The 16188-nt window shown below is 42.0% G+C and overlaps 1 protein-coding gene across 1 annotated transcript in view; it reads left to right on the top strand.

Moving 5' to 3' along the window:
• The window catches only part of ccdc183 (coiled-coil domain containing 183), a 43544-nt gene that overhangs the window by 8971 nt on the left and 18385 nt on the right, over nt 1-16188 (top strand). Inside the window, exons 2-6 of the mRNA XM_033048730.1 lie at nt 4013-4134; nt 7538-7615; nt 11135-11302; nt 13666-13770; nt 15293-15415. Coding sequence (XP_032904621.1) covers nt 4013-4134; nt 7538-7615; nt 11135-11302; nt 13666-13770; nt 15293-15415 — 596 coding nt within the window. The remainder of the gene's footprint in view (nt 1-4012; nt 4135-7537; nt 7616-11134; nt 11303-13665; nt 13771-15292; nt 15416-16188) is intronic.

Genomic DNA, 16188 nt, shown 5'->3' with positions numbered 1-16188 from the left:
CACACCTCCCTTTAAACAAGATTGGAATCAAACATGACAAGCACAGCAGAGATACCCAGACTACAGATAGGATAGTAAGAGATCCGCAAAAGGCCAGTTAAATCTACCAGTTTTTGCCACAACCAAGGAAGGCACGGGTGTATTTTTGGGAAACAGTATGTTTGTGACAGGGCATTGTTATGTTGCATATGCAGTACCACACAAGAGAAGCATGAACCAGTTACACCAGCACACGGGGAGTTTCAATCGAAGCCTAATAAGGCTGAGCAATTTTTATGATCCTTTTCCCGTCCTATGGTAGTATAATAGTGTCACGGGAATTAATTAAAATGGCCTCCGCTGTAGAGACACTTGCTACACCGGCACACCACAGGGCTGTGTACTGAGCCTCATGCTCTACTCCCTCTTCACACACGACTGTGTTCCTGCATTCGACACCAACACCATAGTCAAGTTCGCAGACGACACAACGGTGATCGGGCTGATCACCAACAGTGATGAAACAAACTACAGAGCGGAGGTGCAGAACCTGGCGGACTGGTGCTCACGTAACAACTTGTCCCTAAACACCTCCAAGACCAAGGAGCTGATTATCGACTTCAGGAGGACACATAATGGGGAATACGCCCCCGTCTCTATCAACGGGGACAGTGTGGAGAGAGTGTCCAGCTTTTAGGTTTCTGGGCACACACATTTCAGAGGACCTCACATGGTCCACCAACACCGCTGCGCTGGTCAAGAAGGCACAGCAACGACTGTTCTTCCTGAGAACACTGAAAAAGACTGGTCTGCCTCAACAGCTGTTGATAACCTTCTACCGCTGCACCACAGAGAGCATACTAACACATGGCATCTCTGTGTTGTATCTCAGATACACGGAGGCGGTGAAGAGAGCTCATCAGCGCGTCGTCCACAGGGCGCAGAAGATTATTGGGACACAGCTACCAGCCTTGGAGGGCATTTACTACACACGGTGCCTCAGGAAGGCCGTCAGCATCCACAAAGACTCCTCACACCTTTGTATCTGTTCGAACTCCTACCTTCCGGCAGACGTTACAAGGCCTTCTACACCCGCACCTCCAGACTCAGGAACAGCTTCATCCCCAGAGCTATCGCTGTTCTGAACCGGGCCTGCTGAGTGCACCCCCCCCCCCCATGAACTGTCTCCCTCGGATGGTCACATCGACCCGACACAGACATATTTGCACTTTAGACTGTTTCACTGTTTTTACTGTTCTTTTTTTTTTTTTATAAATCATGTTTCTCGGGGTATCTAAATTTTATTAGTTGTTAAGTTATGACATCGGATGGAAGCCGCATATCAAATCTTGTTGCACCTATGTGCAATGACAATAAAATATTATTATTATTATTAATGACACTGCCGTCTCCTTGAGTGCAACCCAGGAGGAGAGAGAAGGGGTAACAGCTGAAATGGTAGCTATGAGAACTGTAGTATTACAAAACAGATTGGCCTTAGATTTTATCCGAGTAGAAAAAGGAGGGACATGTGCAATAATAGGTCGAAAATGTTGTACTTTTATTCCCGATGCTTCCTCCAACATTACTAACTTGGCTGCCCATATCAGAATGGAAGTAGCTGAAATAAGGAAGGTAGGAGCTGAATTCCATGATTATAGCTCCAGGGGAGGTTGGTGGCCATTTAATATGTTTGGAGGGACTTGGGGAACTATTGTCCACTGTGGATTGATTGTATTACTAGTTGTACTAGTAATTGTCTATTAAGATGCTTATGGTCTTTCGTATGTACGCGGCAAGGACTGTTTTTTATCAAAATTTTTGATAAGGATGGAATGATAAGGCTGAATTATGTTAAAAATATAAGAAAATATTAAATGATATTTTAGTCTCAAAGCAGGCTTTTCTCCAGGAGATTGATACAGAAAGGCAAGTCTAGGTTTGCCACAGGTTGCTGTGTATTGAGATAATGAATGACTTTAAAATGATTTCCCGTCTAGCATTTGATGAGAGAGGAAGCCCAGATTAATCCCAGTATGGGGTATTGGGACAATGTCCGATGCCTTTGAGGTATGCAGTGACTGATAACTTTGATATGCAAGTATCTTGTACGAAATGTCCGATGCCTTTGATATGTAAAGTCCTTGTACCATATGGCAAGATGCCTTTGATGCAACTGATGTAACGAGACAATTCAGACGCATCCTGTAGTAATGTGTATTCTCTGTACCTCTGACCATGACTAATGTTTGTGGAATGTGCTAAGGTGACAAAAAAACACTATATAATACCGTGTAATTCTGTTGTTCAGGGAAGTGGACTGAGGACAGCCAAGTGTCTGTATTGCTCACTTGACTGGGGTTTTCCTTGCCACTTCCATCAGCCGATAATAAGTAAAGTTTTGAACTGGTCTACCAACCGTATTGTGAGTTGTCTGTTTATTAAGAAGCGAACCTGTTTGTTCGAATAAAAGTAAAATTTTCAAGCTTCCTAATCGCAAAGGGACTGGCAGGCCAAGGAAGACCTCCACAGCTGATGACTGAAGAATTCTCTCTATAATAAAGAAAAATCCCCAAAAACCTGTCCGACAGTTCAGAAATAGTGACCACTGTCCGCAGAAGAATTCATGAACAGAAATACAGAGGCTACACTGCAAGATGCAAACCACTGATTAGCCGCAAAAATAGATGGCCAGGTTACAGTTTGCCAAGAAGTACTGGAAAAAGGTCTTGTGGACAGATGAGCCGAAGATTAACTTATATCAGAGTGATGGCAAGAGCAAAGTATGGAGGAGAGAAGGAACTGCCCAAGATCCAAAGCATATCACCTAATTTGTGAAACACGGTGGTGGGGTTGTTATGGCCTGGGCATGTATGGCTGCTGAAGGTACTGGCTCACTTATCTTCATTGATTATACAACTGCTGATGGTAATAGCATAATGAATTCTGAAGTGTGTAGACACATCCTATCTGCTCAAGTTCAAACAAATGCCTCAAAACTAATTGGCCGGCAGTTCATTCTACAGCAAGACAATGATCCCAAACATACTGCTGAAGCAACAAAGGAGTTTTTCAACGCTAAAATATGGTCAATTCTTGAGTGGCCAAGTCAATCGCCCGATCTGAACCCAAATGAGCATGCCTTTTATATACCGTAGAGAAAACTGATGGGGCTGAGCCCCCAAAACAAGCATAAGCTAAAGATGGCTGCAATACAGACCTGGCAGGGCATTACCAGAGAAGACACCCAGCAACTGGTGATGTCCATGAATCGCAGACTTCATGCAGTCATTGCATGCAAAGGATATGCAACAAAATACTAAACATGACTACTTCGTAGCCATCGTAGAGTCTGTCCCCACCTTCTCTATCATGGTCATGTTTGGCTCAGGCACCAAGCATGACACCTGGAGGCTGCAGCGAATCGTCCAATCAGCTGAGAAGGTTATTGGCTGCAACCTTCCCTCCATTGATAAACTGTACACTGCAAGGGCCAGGAAGCGAGCGGGCAAGATCATCTCTGACCCCTCTCACCCTGGCCACAAACTCTTTGAATCACTTCCCTCTGGAAGGTGACTCTGGACTGTCAAAGCTGCCACAGCCAGACATAAAAACAGTTTTTATCCACGTGTAGTTGCTCTACTCAACAGCTAAAAATCTGTAGCCTCCCTTTCATCTGATATTTTGTTGGTTCACATGCTTGATCAATGGTGTTTTATCATTATTGTTTTATTATTATTAATGTTTAGTGTTTTCTGAGTCATTCGTAACTGTCACTATGTCATGTTGTTACTTGTGTGCAGAGCACCAAGGCAAATTCCTTGTATGTGCATACTTGGCCAATAAACTTACTTCTGATAATTCTGGAATAACTGTTCAAGCACTACTCAGCCCTTTTCCTTTGTGCGGTCTGATAAGATGTGATTGTTACTAATCCAAAGCAAATGAACTCGTTTGGGGGAGATCAATTTACAAAATTTCAAACTCACTGATTAATGAAGTAATGGGTTTCTATTCTTGAATTTACTTTCAGAGAAGTACAAGACTGCTTATTATCAAACAGCCGAGAAAGGGATTGCGGAGAACTCGGATAAAATCAGGCAACTACGCAAGGATGTGGTGCTGGAGAGCATTAAGTTCAATAGTAGTGATCGGGTAAGTGGTGGAACAGGCTTGAGAGTCAGAGTGGTCTACGCCTAATTTGTATGTTGCAGACTGCATTGACAGCACACCATGACACATTTTATTCATTTTTAGAAGCAAAGTGGTAGCTAGGGAAAGGGTAGGTCCTCTGAAGTGCAAAGGAAGTAATTTAAGCAAGGAGTCAGAGGAAATAGGTGAAGCCCTTAGTGAGTACTTGGCATCAGTATTCACCAAGGAGAAGGACATTAATGATTGTGAGTTTATGGAAGTGTATGTTTATACTCTGGGGCATGTTGATATAAAGGAGGAGGTCGCGTTGGATGGCATGCAAAACATTAGGTTGGATAAGTCCCTTGTTATCTGTCCGGGAATACCGAGGAAAGCAATAAAGGAGATTGTTGGGGATTTAACTGTATCCTCTTCAACCACCGGAAAGGTGCCTTTGTTTAAGAAGGGCATTGGGACAAACCAGAGAATTGGAAGCTGCTGAATCTTACTGAAGTGGTAGGGAAATTACTTGAGAAGATTCTTAGGGCTAGTATTTATTTGCATTTGGAAAAATTTGAGTCTTTTAGAGATGGTCAGCTTGGCTTTATGTGGGGAGGTTCTGACCCTCAATTTGATTTTGTTTTCTGAGATGATGACGACGTAGGAGGTAAGGGCAATGGATGTGGTTGACATTGACTTTAGTAAAGCATTTGACAAGATTCCTCATGGTAGATTAACCCAGAAGATTAAGTTGCAAGGATCCACAGTGAGCTGTTAAATTGGAACCAAAATATGCTTGCTCATAAACGACCGGCAGTAGTAGAGTTTATTGAGGGGTGTTTTTATGACTGGATGTCTGTGACCGGTTGTGCACTGCAAGGATCAATGCTGGAATCATTGTTATTTATAATATATTTTAATTACTTGGTTGAACATGTATATGATCTAATTTACAGATGACATGAAAATTGGAAGAGTTGTGGATAGCGAGGAAGGTTGTCGAAGGGTACAGATCAGTTGGACATTTGGGCAGAGAAAAGGCAGATGGTGTTTAACCTGGACAAGCGTGAGGTGCTGCATTTTGGGAGGTTAAATACAAGAGGAGAGTAAGTTGCAGGACCGTGGTATCCAAATCCTCTACATCCTTACCATAGTGTGGCAACCAGAACAACATGCAAGACTCCAAATGTGGCTGAACCAAAGTTTTACATAACTGCAACATGTCTCCTTGACTTTTACACTCTGAGCTTCGACTGATGGAGGCAAGCATGCCGTACACCACCTTTACTGTCCAATCCATGAAAGTGGCAACACAAATAATGTGCTTGTCTTCATCAGCCGGGGCACTAATTATAAAGATTGGCAAGTCACGTAACAGCTGTATAAAACTTTGGTTCAGCCACATTTAGAGTACAGCATGCAGTTCTAGTTGCTGCACTATAATAAGGGTGCGGAGGATTTGGAGAGGACGCAAAAGACATTCTCCAAGATATTGCCTCGATTGGAACTTACTAGGTTTTAAGCAGAAGTTGGAAAAAACTAGATTGTTTTCTGTGGAGTGTTGAAGGGTGAAGGTTGACATGAAAAAGGAATATATATAATTATGGAAGAAACAGATAGGGTAGATATTATTTTTCCCAGGGTGGAAATGTGAAATACTAGAGGGCATACTGTAGGTTTAAGGTGAGAGGAGCAAGGCAGGTATTTTTACATAAAGAGTGGCAGAAGCCCAGGATACGCTGCCAGTGGAGGTGGTGGAAGCAGATATGATAGTAATGTTTAAGAGACATTTAAGCAGATATATAAATAGGCAGGGAATATAGGTATATGGACCATTTTTCAGGCAGATGGGAATAGTTTTAATTTAGCAATATGGTCAGTGTACTCATAGATGGCCGAAGGGCCCGTTCCGGCGCTGTACTTTTCTATGTTTCGATATAACACGTCACTTTTACTTAGAAGAATGTTGTATACCTGTGGTACTTTGGAAATATATCAACATACCTTCATCTTCGGCCTAAATCCTAGAAATAGTGTGAATGGTTGATCGATCGTCCGCATGGACCCTGTGGGCCGAAGGGCCTATTTCCATGCTGTATCTCTAGTCAAGTCAAGTCAAGTTTATTTGTCACATACACATACGAGATGTGCAGTGAAATGAAAGTGGCAATGCTCGCGGACTTTTGTGCAAAAGACAAACAACCAAACAAACTATAAACACAATCATAACACACATATTCTTTTACATAATAAATAATGGAAGGAAAAACGTTCAGTAGAGTTAGTCCCTGGTGAGATAGGCGTTTACAGTCCGAATGGCCTCTGGGAAGAAACTCCTTCTCAACCTCTCCGTTCTCACCGCATGGCAACGGAGGCGTTTGCCTGGAACAGTCCGTTGCAGGGGTGGAAGGGGTCTCTCATGATATTGTTGGCTCTGGAGTTGCACCTCCTGATGTATAGTTCCTGCAGGGGGGCAAGTGAAGTTCCCATAGTGCGTTCGGCCGAACGCACTACTCTCTGCAGAGCCTTCTTGTCCTTGGCAGAGCAATTCCCAAACCAGATGGTAATGTTCCCGGACAAGATGCTTTCCACCGCCGCTGCGTAGAAGCACTGGAGGATCCTCGGAGACACTCTGAATTTCCTCAATTGCCTGAGGTGGTAAAGGCGCTGCCTTGCCTTACGAGTGCTGAGGCGTGTGATGCCCATGTCATATCCTTGGAGATGTGGACTCCCAGATATTTAAAACAGTTCACCCTATCCACAGGATCCCCATTTATCCTCAATGGAGTGTACGTCCTTGGATGATGTGTCCTCCTAAAGTCCATGATCAGCTCCTTCGTTTTTTTGATGTTCAAGAGGAGGCTGTTATCCTGGCACCAGAGTGCCAGACCATCCACCTCCTCCCGGTAGGACTTCTCGTCGTTGTCTGAGATCAGGCCCACCACCACAGTGTCATCAGCAAACTAAATCCTACCGCAGCAAAATTCACCGTACAAATTGCCAGCAGTTGAAGAGGACGGCTCACCATCATTAACTTGAGGGCAGGTGGAGATGGACAATACCAAGTTCCCCAAAAATATATATTTTTAAAACCTTTGCTTCTAACCTTACGATGTTGGTCTTAATTGCACATTGACATGAATTTGGACGTTCTATATATTTTATTGTAAAGACAAATGTTGGGCTACTTTATATAGTAATTTATTCTTCCTGCTGTGATGTTTAATTTCCTTGAGGTAGCAATGTTCCAGTTTACTGCTGAAGATGGAAGCAATATGTATTGTTTTGAATGATGAAACTGTTCCTGTGCTGTGAGTTTGGAGACTGTTGGGATTTGGCATTTGAAATGGGATCCATATTAACTTGGAGACTTCATTGTCTCCAAGATAACATTGTCTTCACCTTGTCTCACTTTTCTTTTACACAGGTGGTTGAGAACGTCATTGCTCAAGAATGTGAGGATCGTAAGGATTTAAAACTCTGCTTCGCAAAAGCTGGCATTGAGGTAAGAACGTGAAAGTTTAATCCAACACAAAAGAACAGTGGAGACAGTATGTAACAGTTAATTTAAACCCCTGGTGTTATTTTAATCACTGCTGCCATTGAACCATGCTTGTGAAAGTAGTTCTGATGGCAAATCAGAGACACTGATCTCATATGGAACCTTCCTTGCACAAGTCACCATGGTCCCATATCCCTGTGGCCTACCATAAATCTGATGACATTCCTAAATCCTATGCCATTAAAATGATTGCGTGCATGTATATTATGAATCAGGTGCAGTGGCCCTTCCTGCTAGATTTTCCCGTCCAAGCTGTTATCTAATGGTACTAAATAGGTGACCATTCGGGACATGTTTAGGTTTATCATTGTCCATCACCAAGCACAAGTGTTCGGCGAAACGGTTGTCTATCTATGCTTGGTCTCGCCGATGTAAAGAAGGCCACATTGGAAGCTTCGAAAGCAGAGATGAGGTTAGAAGAAGTGCACGTAAACCACAATTGGTCAGTTCAGACACAGACAGAAATAAAGTTGGACAATTTGCTATGGAGTCCAGAGACTGTAATATGGCTTAATAGAAGATAAAGTGTTGTTCATCAAACCTGATGTTGTTCCTTTCATGTCAACCTTCACCCTTCAAACCTGATAAAGTGTTATTCCTCAAACCTTGGTGTAACAGTGCAATGGTCACAGAAAGAAAGGTCAAAGTCGGAAGCAATTTGAATGTAGCTGGTCCACAAACCAATCAGCCAATCTGTGTTTGGTCTGTGCAGTGTAGAGGAGATCACATTGTGTACACTAAACGCAGTACATTAGATTGGAAGAAGTGAAAATGTATTGGTGCTTCACCTGGATTTTGGGTCCCTGTTTGGTGAGAAGAAGGCAGGTGTATCTCCTGCAACTGCACGCAATATTGCATTAAGGGGAGTGGGAGGTGAGGTTGGAAGAGTTGGGTTAGGATGGGTAGGATGGATTGCAAAGGGTACAATAATTTTAAAATGCTGATGAGGCGGGGATGAAATACATGTCTGATGGTGGACTCCTGTTGGAACTGCAGAAATTGCACAGGATGACATGTTGAACTGGGAGGCTCTTGCAATGGAAGTGAGGACCGGGGAACTGTTCTTGTTCTGACAAGGAGGAGAGAGGGAGTTGTCAGAGATGCAATAAATAAATGAGATGCAGTTAAAGGCTCTGTCCTTTCTGGTTGATGGGGAAGTCATGGTTCCGGAAGAAGGAAGACATTTCAGAGGCATCTCACCAGCCTCCTATCTGTACTCCCATAATGCATTGTGTCATTTTGAGATTGTTGTCCAATGCAATCACTAGTTACAGGATTCACAATAACTGATGTACAGCTTGTGGAATCCTTTTATCAACCCTCTTACTAAGCTGGAACATTTCCCATTTTCGTCCAAAAAAAGACATTAAAATCAGCTGTCCTTGAATTTCTAGCAGGCAGATTACCATGTGAAGCATTGCTAGAGATAAGGCTTATGTTTTTTTTTGACCACTTAAGCTTGGGAACCGTCCAACTTTATCTATATATAATTTTGTTATGTTTATTTTCCCATGGACCATTCTCCCCACTGGGGTATTTCATTAAAATATTTAACTCGTACATATCAAAACTAACATTGGTCTGGTCAAAGGTGGACACAAAATGCTGGAGTAACTCAGCGGGACAGGCAGCAGTCTGAAGAAGGGTCTCGACCCGAAATGTCGACCCATTCCTTCTCTCCAGAGATGCTGCCTGCCCCGCTGAGTTACTCCAGCATTTTGTGTCTACCTTTGATTTAAATCAGCATCTGCAGTTCTTTCCTACAAATCTGGTCTGGTTGGTTGTGTATGCAGTTCAACATGTTGATAGGAGTGAAAAGGTTACCTTTCCAAGAGTGGGGTCAAACCACTGTTCTACACCAGTTTCTAACTCCACAGATGCTATCTCTGCACCAGTCCTTTTGAAACCTTGCCATCTGCCACCCAATTGCACAACAAAGCAATCTGACCCTTGACTTGCCTCTAGATTGGCTTATTTACACGACCACCAAAATCACACACTTTTATTTCTACATTTTATGATCTGTTCTGATCAAGTTAGGATATCCTCTTCTGGTTGTAATTCCATAGGAAAGGACCATGTTCTTTCAATGGGAGGCTGTATTTATTTTAGCACCATGTTTGCATAGAAACTGAAACCAAGGGGAGACCATTTAACCCTACTCTGCCATTCAAGATGATTATGGCTGTTCATTCAAGTTCAGTACCCTGTTACAACTTTTTCCTCATACCCCATGATCTTCCAGCCCTAGGAAGAAAATCTGACCTTGAAGATGTATCTCTTTCCAAGATCCTCATTACTATACTTTTTTCTCCCTGCTATATATTTATCCCTTCCTATCATCACTGGGCCTAGCTTTTAAAGTTTAAGTGTCCAATCAAAACTTACTTAGCTTTTTCTGCACATCCCAAGATCTTGCACTTGGTCCATTCAGTGCCACCTTATGGAACATTATCACTTATTCACAGTAATTCTTTTGTAAATAAAATATTTCTGTTAAATGCTTAACCAAGTGTTGTCATGCACTCTCAGTTTGATCATTGTAGCATAATCGCATCTGCAAAACTCCGAACATTACAAGCACTAATTAAATAACCAGAGCAGTGAGCTCACTTGAATCTAATTTAGAACCTTCCCTATGTTTCATAGAAGGTTTAAACTCGGAGACTTTATTTAGTTGGAAATTAAAAATATTTATTCCATGTTCTTCTGTAAGTCACTGCACTTTTATTTCCTACTGAGGCACGTATACATGTCCACAAAGATTCATGAGGGATCAGGAGGTGAGCTGGGATACTCTTTTAATCCCTGTGGATATACATATTTGGTTCTTATTCATACGAATGACTTCTATGTATAGCATTTCATCTCAGTAATTATCTAGAAAAGCACCAGTTTACTGTGAATTTGTATTGTTTTCAGTGTACTAGTGATAGCGTACTTTGTGGTCAATTAATTTATGGAATTGTTTGAGAATATAACAGCAGAGTTGGTTTGATTGTGTACTTGTTCACTATTCATATTCATGGATACATATTCATCTACTTTGTGTTCCATCTCCTGCTAAATTGATTTTAAATTTTCCCATGGCGTCTCCAGAAATTAAAGATCATTCTCCGAGGAACTGCTGTGAGCAATCTAGGAGAAACATGGAGCATTAAAGAAAAATGACCTTTTCTCTAAAAGGACCATGACAAGCAGTCCTGACTAATTGGTGACAAAGACTCATCCCTTCCAATTGGCTGTTGGGAACAAAGAGATGGCAAATGAGTGGGTGCAGGACAGTTGAGCAGCTGGATATCTGATGAAACCTACAGAAATAGGACAAGTCAAAGTTGACAACTTGAATGTCCTTACTTCAAATTAGGTTATTTTCATCGTGCATCTGTAAATTGACACCACTTTTATTTTTTGATCATCTTTTTCACCCTCTCTCAATCTGCTTTATTTTTGTAACTGTAGGATTCTAAGGAGTTGCTTAATAAGCATCTGTATGACACAGTGAACCTGTATAATCGAAACTGTTATGAAGTTAAGAAACGACAAAGGGTTTTGATGGACCTTACACAAACCTTGAAGACTATGAAGAAGGAGACCCAGTTTGATGAAGGGGAGCGCAGTGCTCTTCAGGTATCTTTCCTTGTTATCTTTTTTAATTTTGTATTATTGTGTCATAGATTATAGAAGCATAGAGTCTAACAACACAGAAACAGCCCTTGAGCACACCGTAAATATGCTGCTCTCTTTGCCCATCTAAATTAGTCCCATATTCCCAAATTAGAACCATATCCTTCTGTGCCTTGTCTGTTTAAAAGCGTCTGTCTAAATGCCTCTCACACATACGAGTTGTATCTGAGGATTGTATCTAAGAATAACAGGGAGGTTCTACGTTGTTGGAGCTTCCTGGCTGCTAATTGGCTGTTGCATTTTCAATTCCACAACAATGTCTACAATTCAAAGTTGCATTGCTGTGAGATATCCTGTCATCGTGATTGCATTACAAGAATGTTATTTTTTCTTAATAAATTTTGTCTTTGTCAGGGAAAATGTTAAATATTCATCCAGCCAAACAATTGATAGCATTAAAATATCAATTAGATAACATTTTAGAAACTCTTACCTTTAACATCTTTCCAATGTTTACACCATTCCACACTCCACAGCTCAAATATCTTTTCTATAGTAGGTAGGCCAACATGCTCTCCTCGTATCTCAGTGGGCCTCTTCAAGTATCTCGATATACTTCCCATTCATACCAGCTTTTCATTTCAGTATTTAGCAAGTATTAGCCCCCCCTACTTTGAACTCCCTCTCACCAAGACTATCACCTGGTTTCACATGTCACCAAAAAACACACAAAGTGCTGGAGCAACTCAGCTGGTCAGGCAGCATCCATGTTATCCAGATATGCTAACTGACCTGCTGAGTTACTCCAGCTCTTTGTGTCTTTTTTGAAAAACAGCATCTGCAGTTCCTTGTTTCTTCACAGTTCACCATATTATAACCATGTGCCCCTTCTCTACATCTGCTGCACCATATAGAAACATAGAAAATAGGTGCAGGAGTAGGCTATTCGGCGCTTCGAGCCTGCACCGCCATTCAATATGATCATGGCTGATCATCCAACTCAGTATTCCGTACCTGCCTTTTCTCCATACCCCCTGATCCCTCTAGCCACAAGGGCCACATCTAACTCCCATATGTTTCCTCTCTTGAACTCCTCGCCCTCTACCTTGCCAAAATGTCTCAACTTCATTCTTTGTTCTAAGCTAGTCATCAAATTGAACATTTTCATTTGCTCACAGCCCCACAACCTCCGTTTTCTTTTGCACCTTAACTTTCTATACTTTCTACGCATTGTACAGGCCTTGACCCCCTGTAGTTTCAGAACCTGATAGGAACGTGTCTAAATATATTTGTAACTTTTGAGCATCATCAATGTCCCTTAACATCTCTTTCTGCCCTGAAAGAAAATTCCATTGAAATCTGTCAATAGTGGGCTCATCTGTCCTTCAATTGACTAGCAATGTCTGACAGCTGCATTTCTCTTCATTTCACTAGCCAGATATCCTCCTGATCTGAGATTTAATGCTCTGGGTCTTGACCCATGAACTCTGTCAATGCAATGGGGTTAGGACCCACCTAAATGCCCACTGACAGCATCACCTATTTGGAGAGTACACCTGAGTAATGTCATTGCCAAGTACCCCGTCCTTATCAGGCTCAAAGTTAGTTTTAAAAGCAGAAAATGTTGAAGATTCTCAGGGGGTCATGATTTGTTCCTTCCACTACATGAGGCACTTCCTGAGAATCTAAAAAAAAATGATCACAAAGTGGGGTCATGTCCAGAGAGAGTTCTGCAGCTTGTTCCCACCTTCCAATAGTCGGTCCATAGCTGTACAGTTCATTGCTCTTCAACCATTTGTCTCAGAACTATTTAAATGTAATGAGTGTTTCTGCCTCTATCATCTCTCAAGTGGCATGTTTCAGATATTCATCACCCTCTGACTAAAAACATTATTTCCTCACCTCATTTCTAATCCTTCTATCAATTAATAAATAAACTATTTTTTTGGGCTCATCTGCTAAGGGGAATGGGTCCTTCCTATCTACCCAACCTGGGTTCCCCATGTGGATGTTGCCAGGACTTGTAGGATTGAGTTATAGGAGAGATTGAGCTGGCCAGGACTTTATTCCTTGGAGCATGGAGACTAAGGCATGATCTTATAGAGGCGTATAAAGCCATGAAGGACTTAGATAGGATGACACTCAGCTGTTTGTGCCTCAGCTAATAGTTTGTGGCTTTGGTTCTGTGATCCTCATTGCAATATTAGTCAACTTTGGAGTTGCCAGACCAGGTTGTAGAATATCCATGACTTTCCTACTGATTCCCTGCTTAATCTCCGCAAATCATTGAATCTTCTCGGAAAAGTTAACGCCATCAGAATTTCAACTGTTCTCAAGTTGCTCCTTATTTACTTCTTTATTTACAGACAATCCGTCAGATTGAGAACAAAATAGAGAAGATGGATACAAAGGTCCGGGTTGCAAAACAGATTTATCAGATGTACCAGAACATCCTGGAGTGTTTGCAGAGGGTGAGTGAGGAATGTGGGCTTAATAGTGACTTTTGTTTCTATGCACTCAATTACACTCAACATTATACGAATCCTATCAGGCATTCAGATCATTTACAAAGGTTGCCGTTATTCTATCCCAACAAACATGGGTTGTCTTTTAATAGAATTTTGCCTGTTTTGAGTGAAAAGATGGTCCTCATATACCACTGTGGAAAACGGGGGTATATTGCTGGTGAGTACAGGTCTGCTTTTGTACAACAGTGAGGTATTGCACTGATAGATATATTCTGTCACTATATAACACTAGGCACATTTTTGTTGAACAGGGACTCTTATTAAATATTATTATTAAATAATGTTGAGCTTTTGTACTAGTTGGTACAGTCTATTATTGTACTGAGATGCAGTACCTGTGTTGGGTCTGTCATTGGGTAACAGTGTTACCCTACTAGTGGATACATGCCAGTGACTATATAACACTGAAGTGCATTTGGTGGGTATGGATCTGTCTGCATTAACACTTTGGTCTGTCCCTGTACAACACTGGAGATACAGATCTGCTTTTTTGTATAACATTGGGTTGTAATACTGGTAACTACTGGTCTGTCATTGTATGATGCATTACTGGTCTGTCGCTCTTTGATAATGGTGCAAGATTGGTGTGGACTGTCCTGTCCCTTTGTCACAGGTGGGGAAGACCCACTGTGGATAATCAGGTCTGTCATGAGACTTCATGTTGCATGGTACGAATACATAAAACCAATTGTATCCATGAGTATGAGCTATAAGAAGCCAATTATTTCCAAATACTGCAGCTAACATACTCTTCTGTAGAGAGACCAGCCAATGGTGCATCAATATCTTCCTGCACATCACGGAGAAGCAAGTTGTTTATAGCATCCATGAAAATCAAACTCCACTGGGATTAATTAATGCTAAACCCCAAGATCCAGTGGGATGAATAAACGCCTGATCCTAAAATCCAAACACCACTTTGCACAATTGGTGTGCAATCTCAAGGTCCAAGGCCCAGTGTGATCAATCTATATTTATCTTTGATAATATTCTTAAAGTTACTTGAACACTGATGAAACCTATAGAACAGAGACCACACAAAACAGGCCTGGACTCGTGCATCGGAAAAGATGGAGAATAGTGTTCTGTTCAGGGCTAAGGTTGGGTCCACAAGAAGCCTCAGCACACGTTGAGTCGCCATGGGCATTCTCGCAAACCATGTCATGACCTGAAAGAGATCAGAGCAACTACCTGGGAGAGAAATCGGAAACGTTTGTCCTCCAGTTCCATTGTGATCAAAACTGTTTGAGGTGACCATTCTTTCCAGTCAGCTCCTTGCCACCTTTTTTTTGGTCAGGGATTTTTCCAGTTTTATTTTAAACTCAATAGAAGTATATCTATCTCTCAGGGCAAAAAAGCTGCAGGTGAGGAATAGTACAAACTCATGCTGCTTGGATGCAGCAGGGGTGTGTCGGTTAGCTATTCATTATGCCTGACGTGATGTACTGTGTCTATATGTTTACAGGATGCTGCCTTCATACCTCAGAAAGTGGACAGCTTCAGCGCAATTGTGGATGCACACAAAGCTGAGCTAACAACATTAGCTCAGGTGTCTCGGGAAGCTGCGGAGGCCCGGAAAAACATGTGGGTAAGGATCAGAAACCTTCAATGCACAGGGCATATTAGGTACAGGGTCTTGTTGAGACCACACCTGGAGTATTGCGTACAGTTTTGGTATCCTAATCTGAGGAAAGACATTCTTGCCGTAGAGGGAGTACAGAGAAGGTTCACCAGACTGATTCCTGGGATGTCAGGACTATCATATGAAGAAAGATTGGATAGACTCGGCCAATACTCGCTAGAATTTAGAAGATTGAGGGGGGATCTTATAGAAACTTACAAAATTCTTAAGGGCTTGGACAGGAAGATTGTTCCCGATGTTGGGGAAGTCCAGAACAAGGGGTCACAGTTTAAGGATAAGGGGGAAATCTTTTAGGACCGAGATGAGGAAAACATTTTTCACACAGAGAGTGGTGAATCTCTGGAATTCTCTGCTACAGAAGGTAGTTGAGGCCAGTTCATTGGCTATATTTAAGAGGGAGTTAGATGAGGCCCTTGTGGCTAAAGGGATCAGGGGGTATGGAGAGAAGGCAGGTACAGGATACTGAGTTGGATGATCAGCCATGATCATATTGAATGGCGGTGCAGGCTTGAAGGGCCGAATGGCCTACTCCTGCACCTATTTTCTATGTTTCTATAAGAAACTCAACACTGTTAGGATAGTGGATGACTGGTGGGATGGCATGAGGGTATGTTGAGTGGCAGACTGAATGCGGGTGTGCTGCAAAGTGGTCATGTGATCAGCGTTAGGCTCCTCCATTGCAGATGAGACCACAATGTGAGTGCAGTTCATTGGATTGA

The sequence above is a fragment of the Amblyraja radiata genome, chromosome 32 (genome assembly GCF_010909765.2).
Source record: "Amblyraja radiata isolate CabotCenter1 chromosome 32, sAmbRad1.1.pri, whole genome shotgun sequence".
Taxonomy (NCBI): domain Eukaryota; kingdom Metazoa; phylum Chordata; class Chondrichthyes; order Rajiformes; family Rajidae; genus Amblyraja; species Amblyraja radiata.
This window is presented reverse-complemented; position numbering and strand designations above follow the sequence as displayed.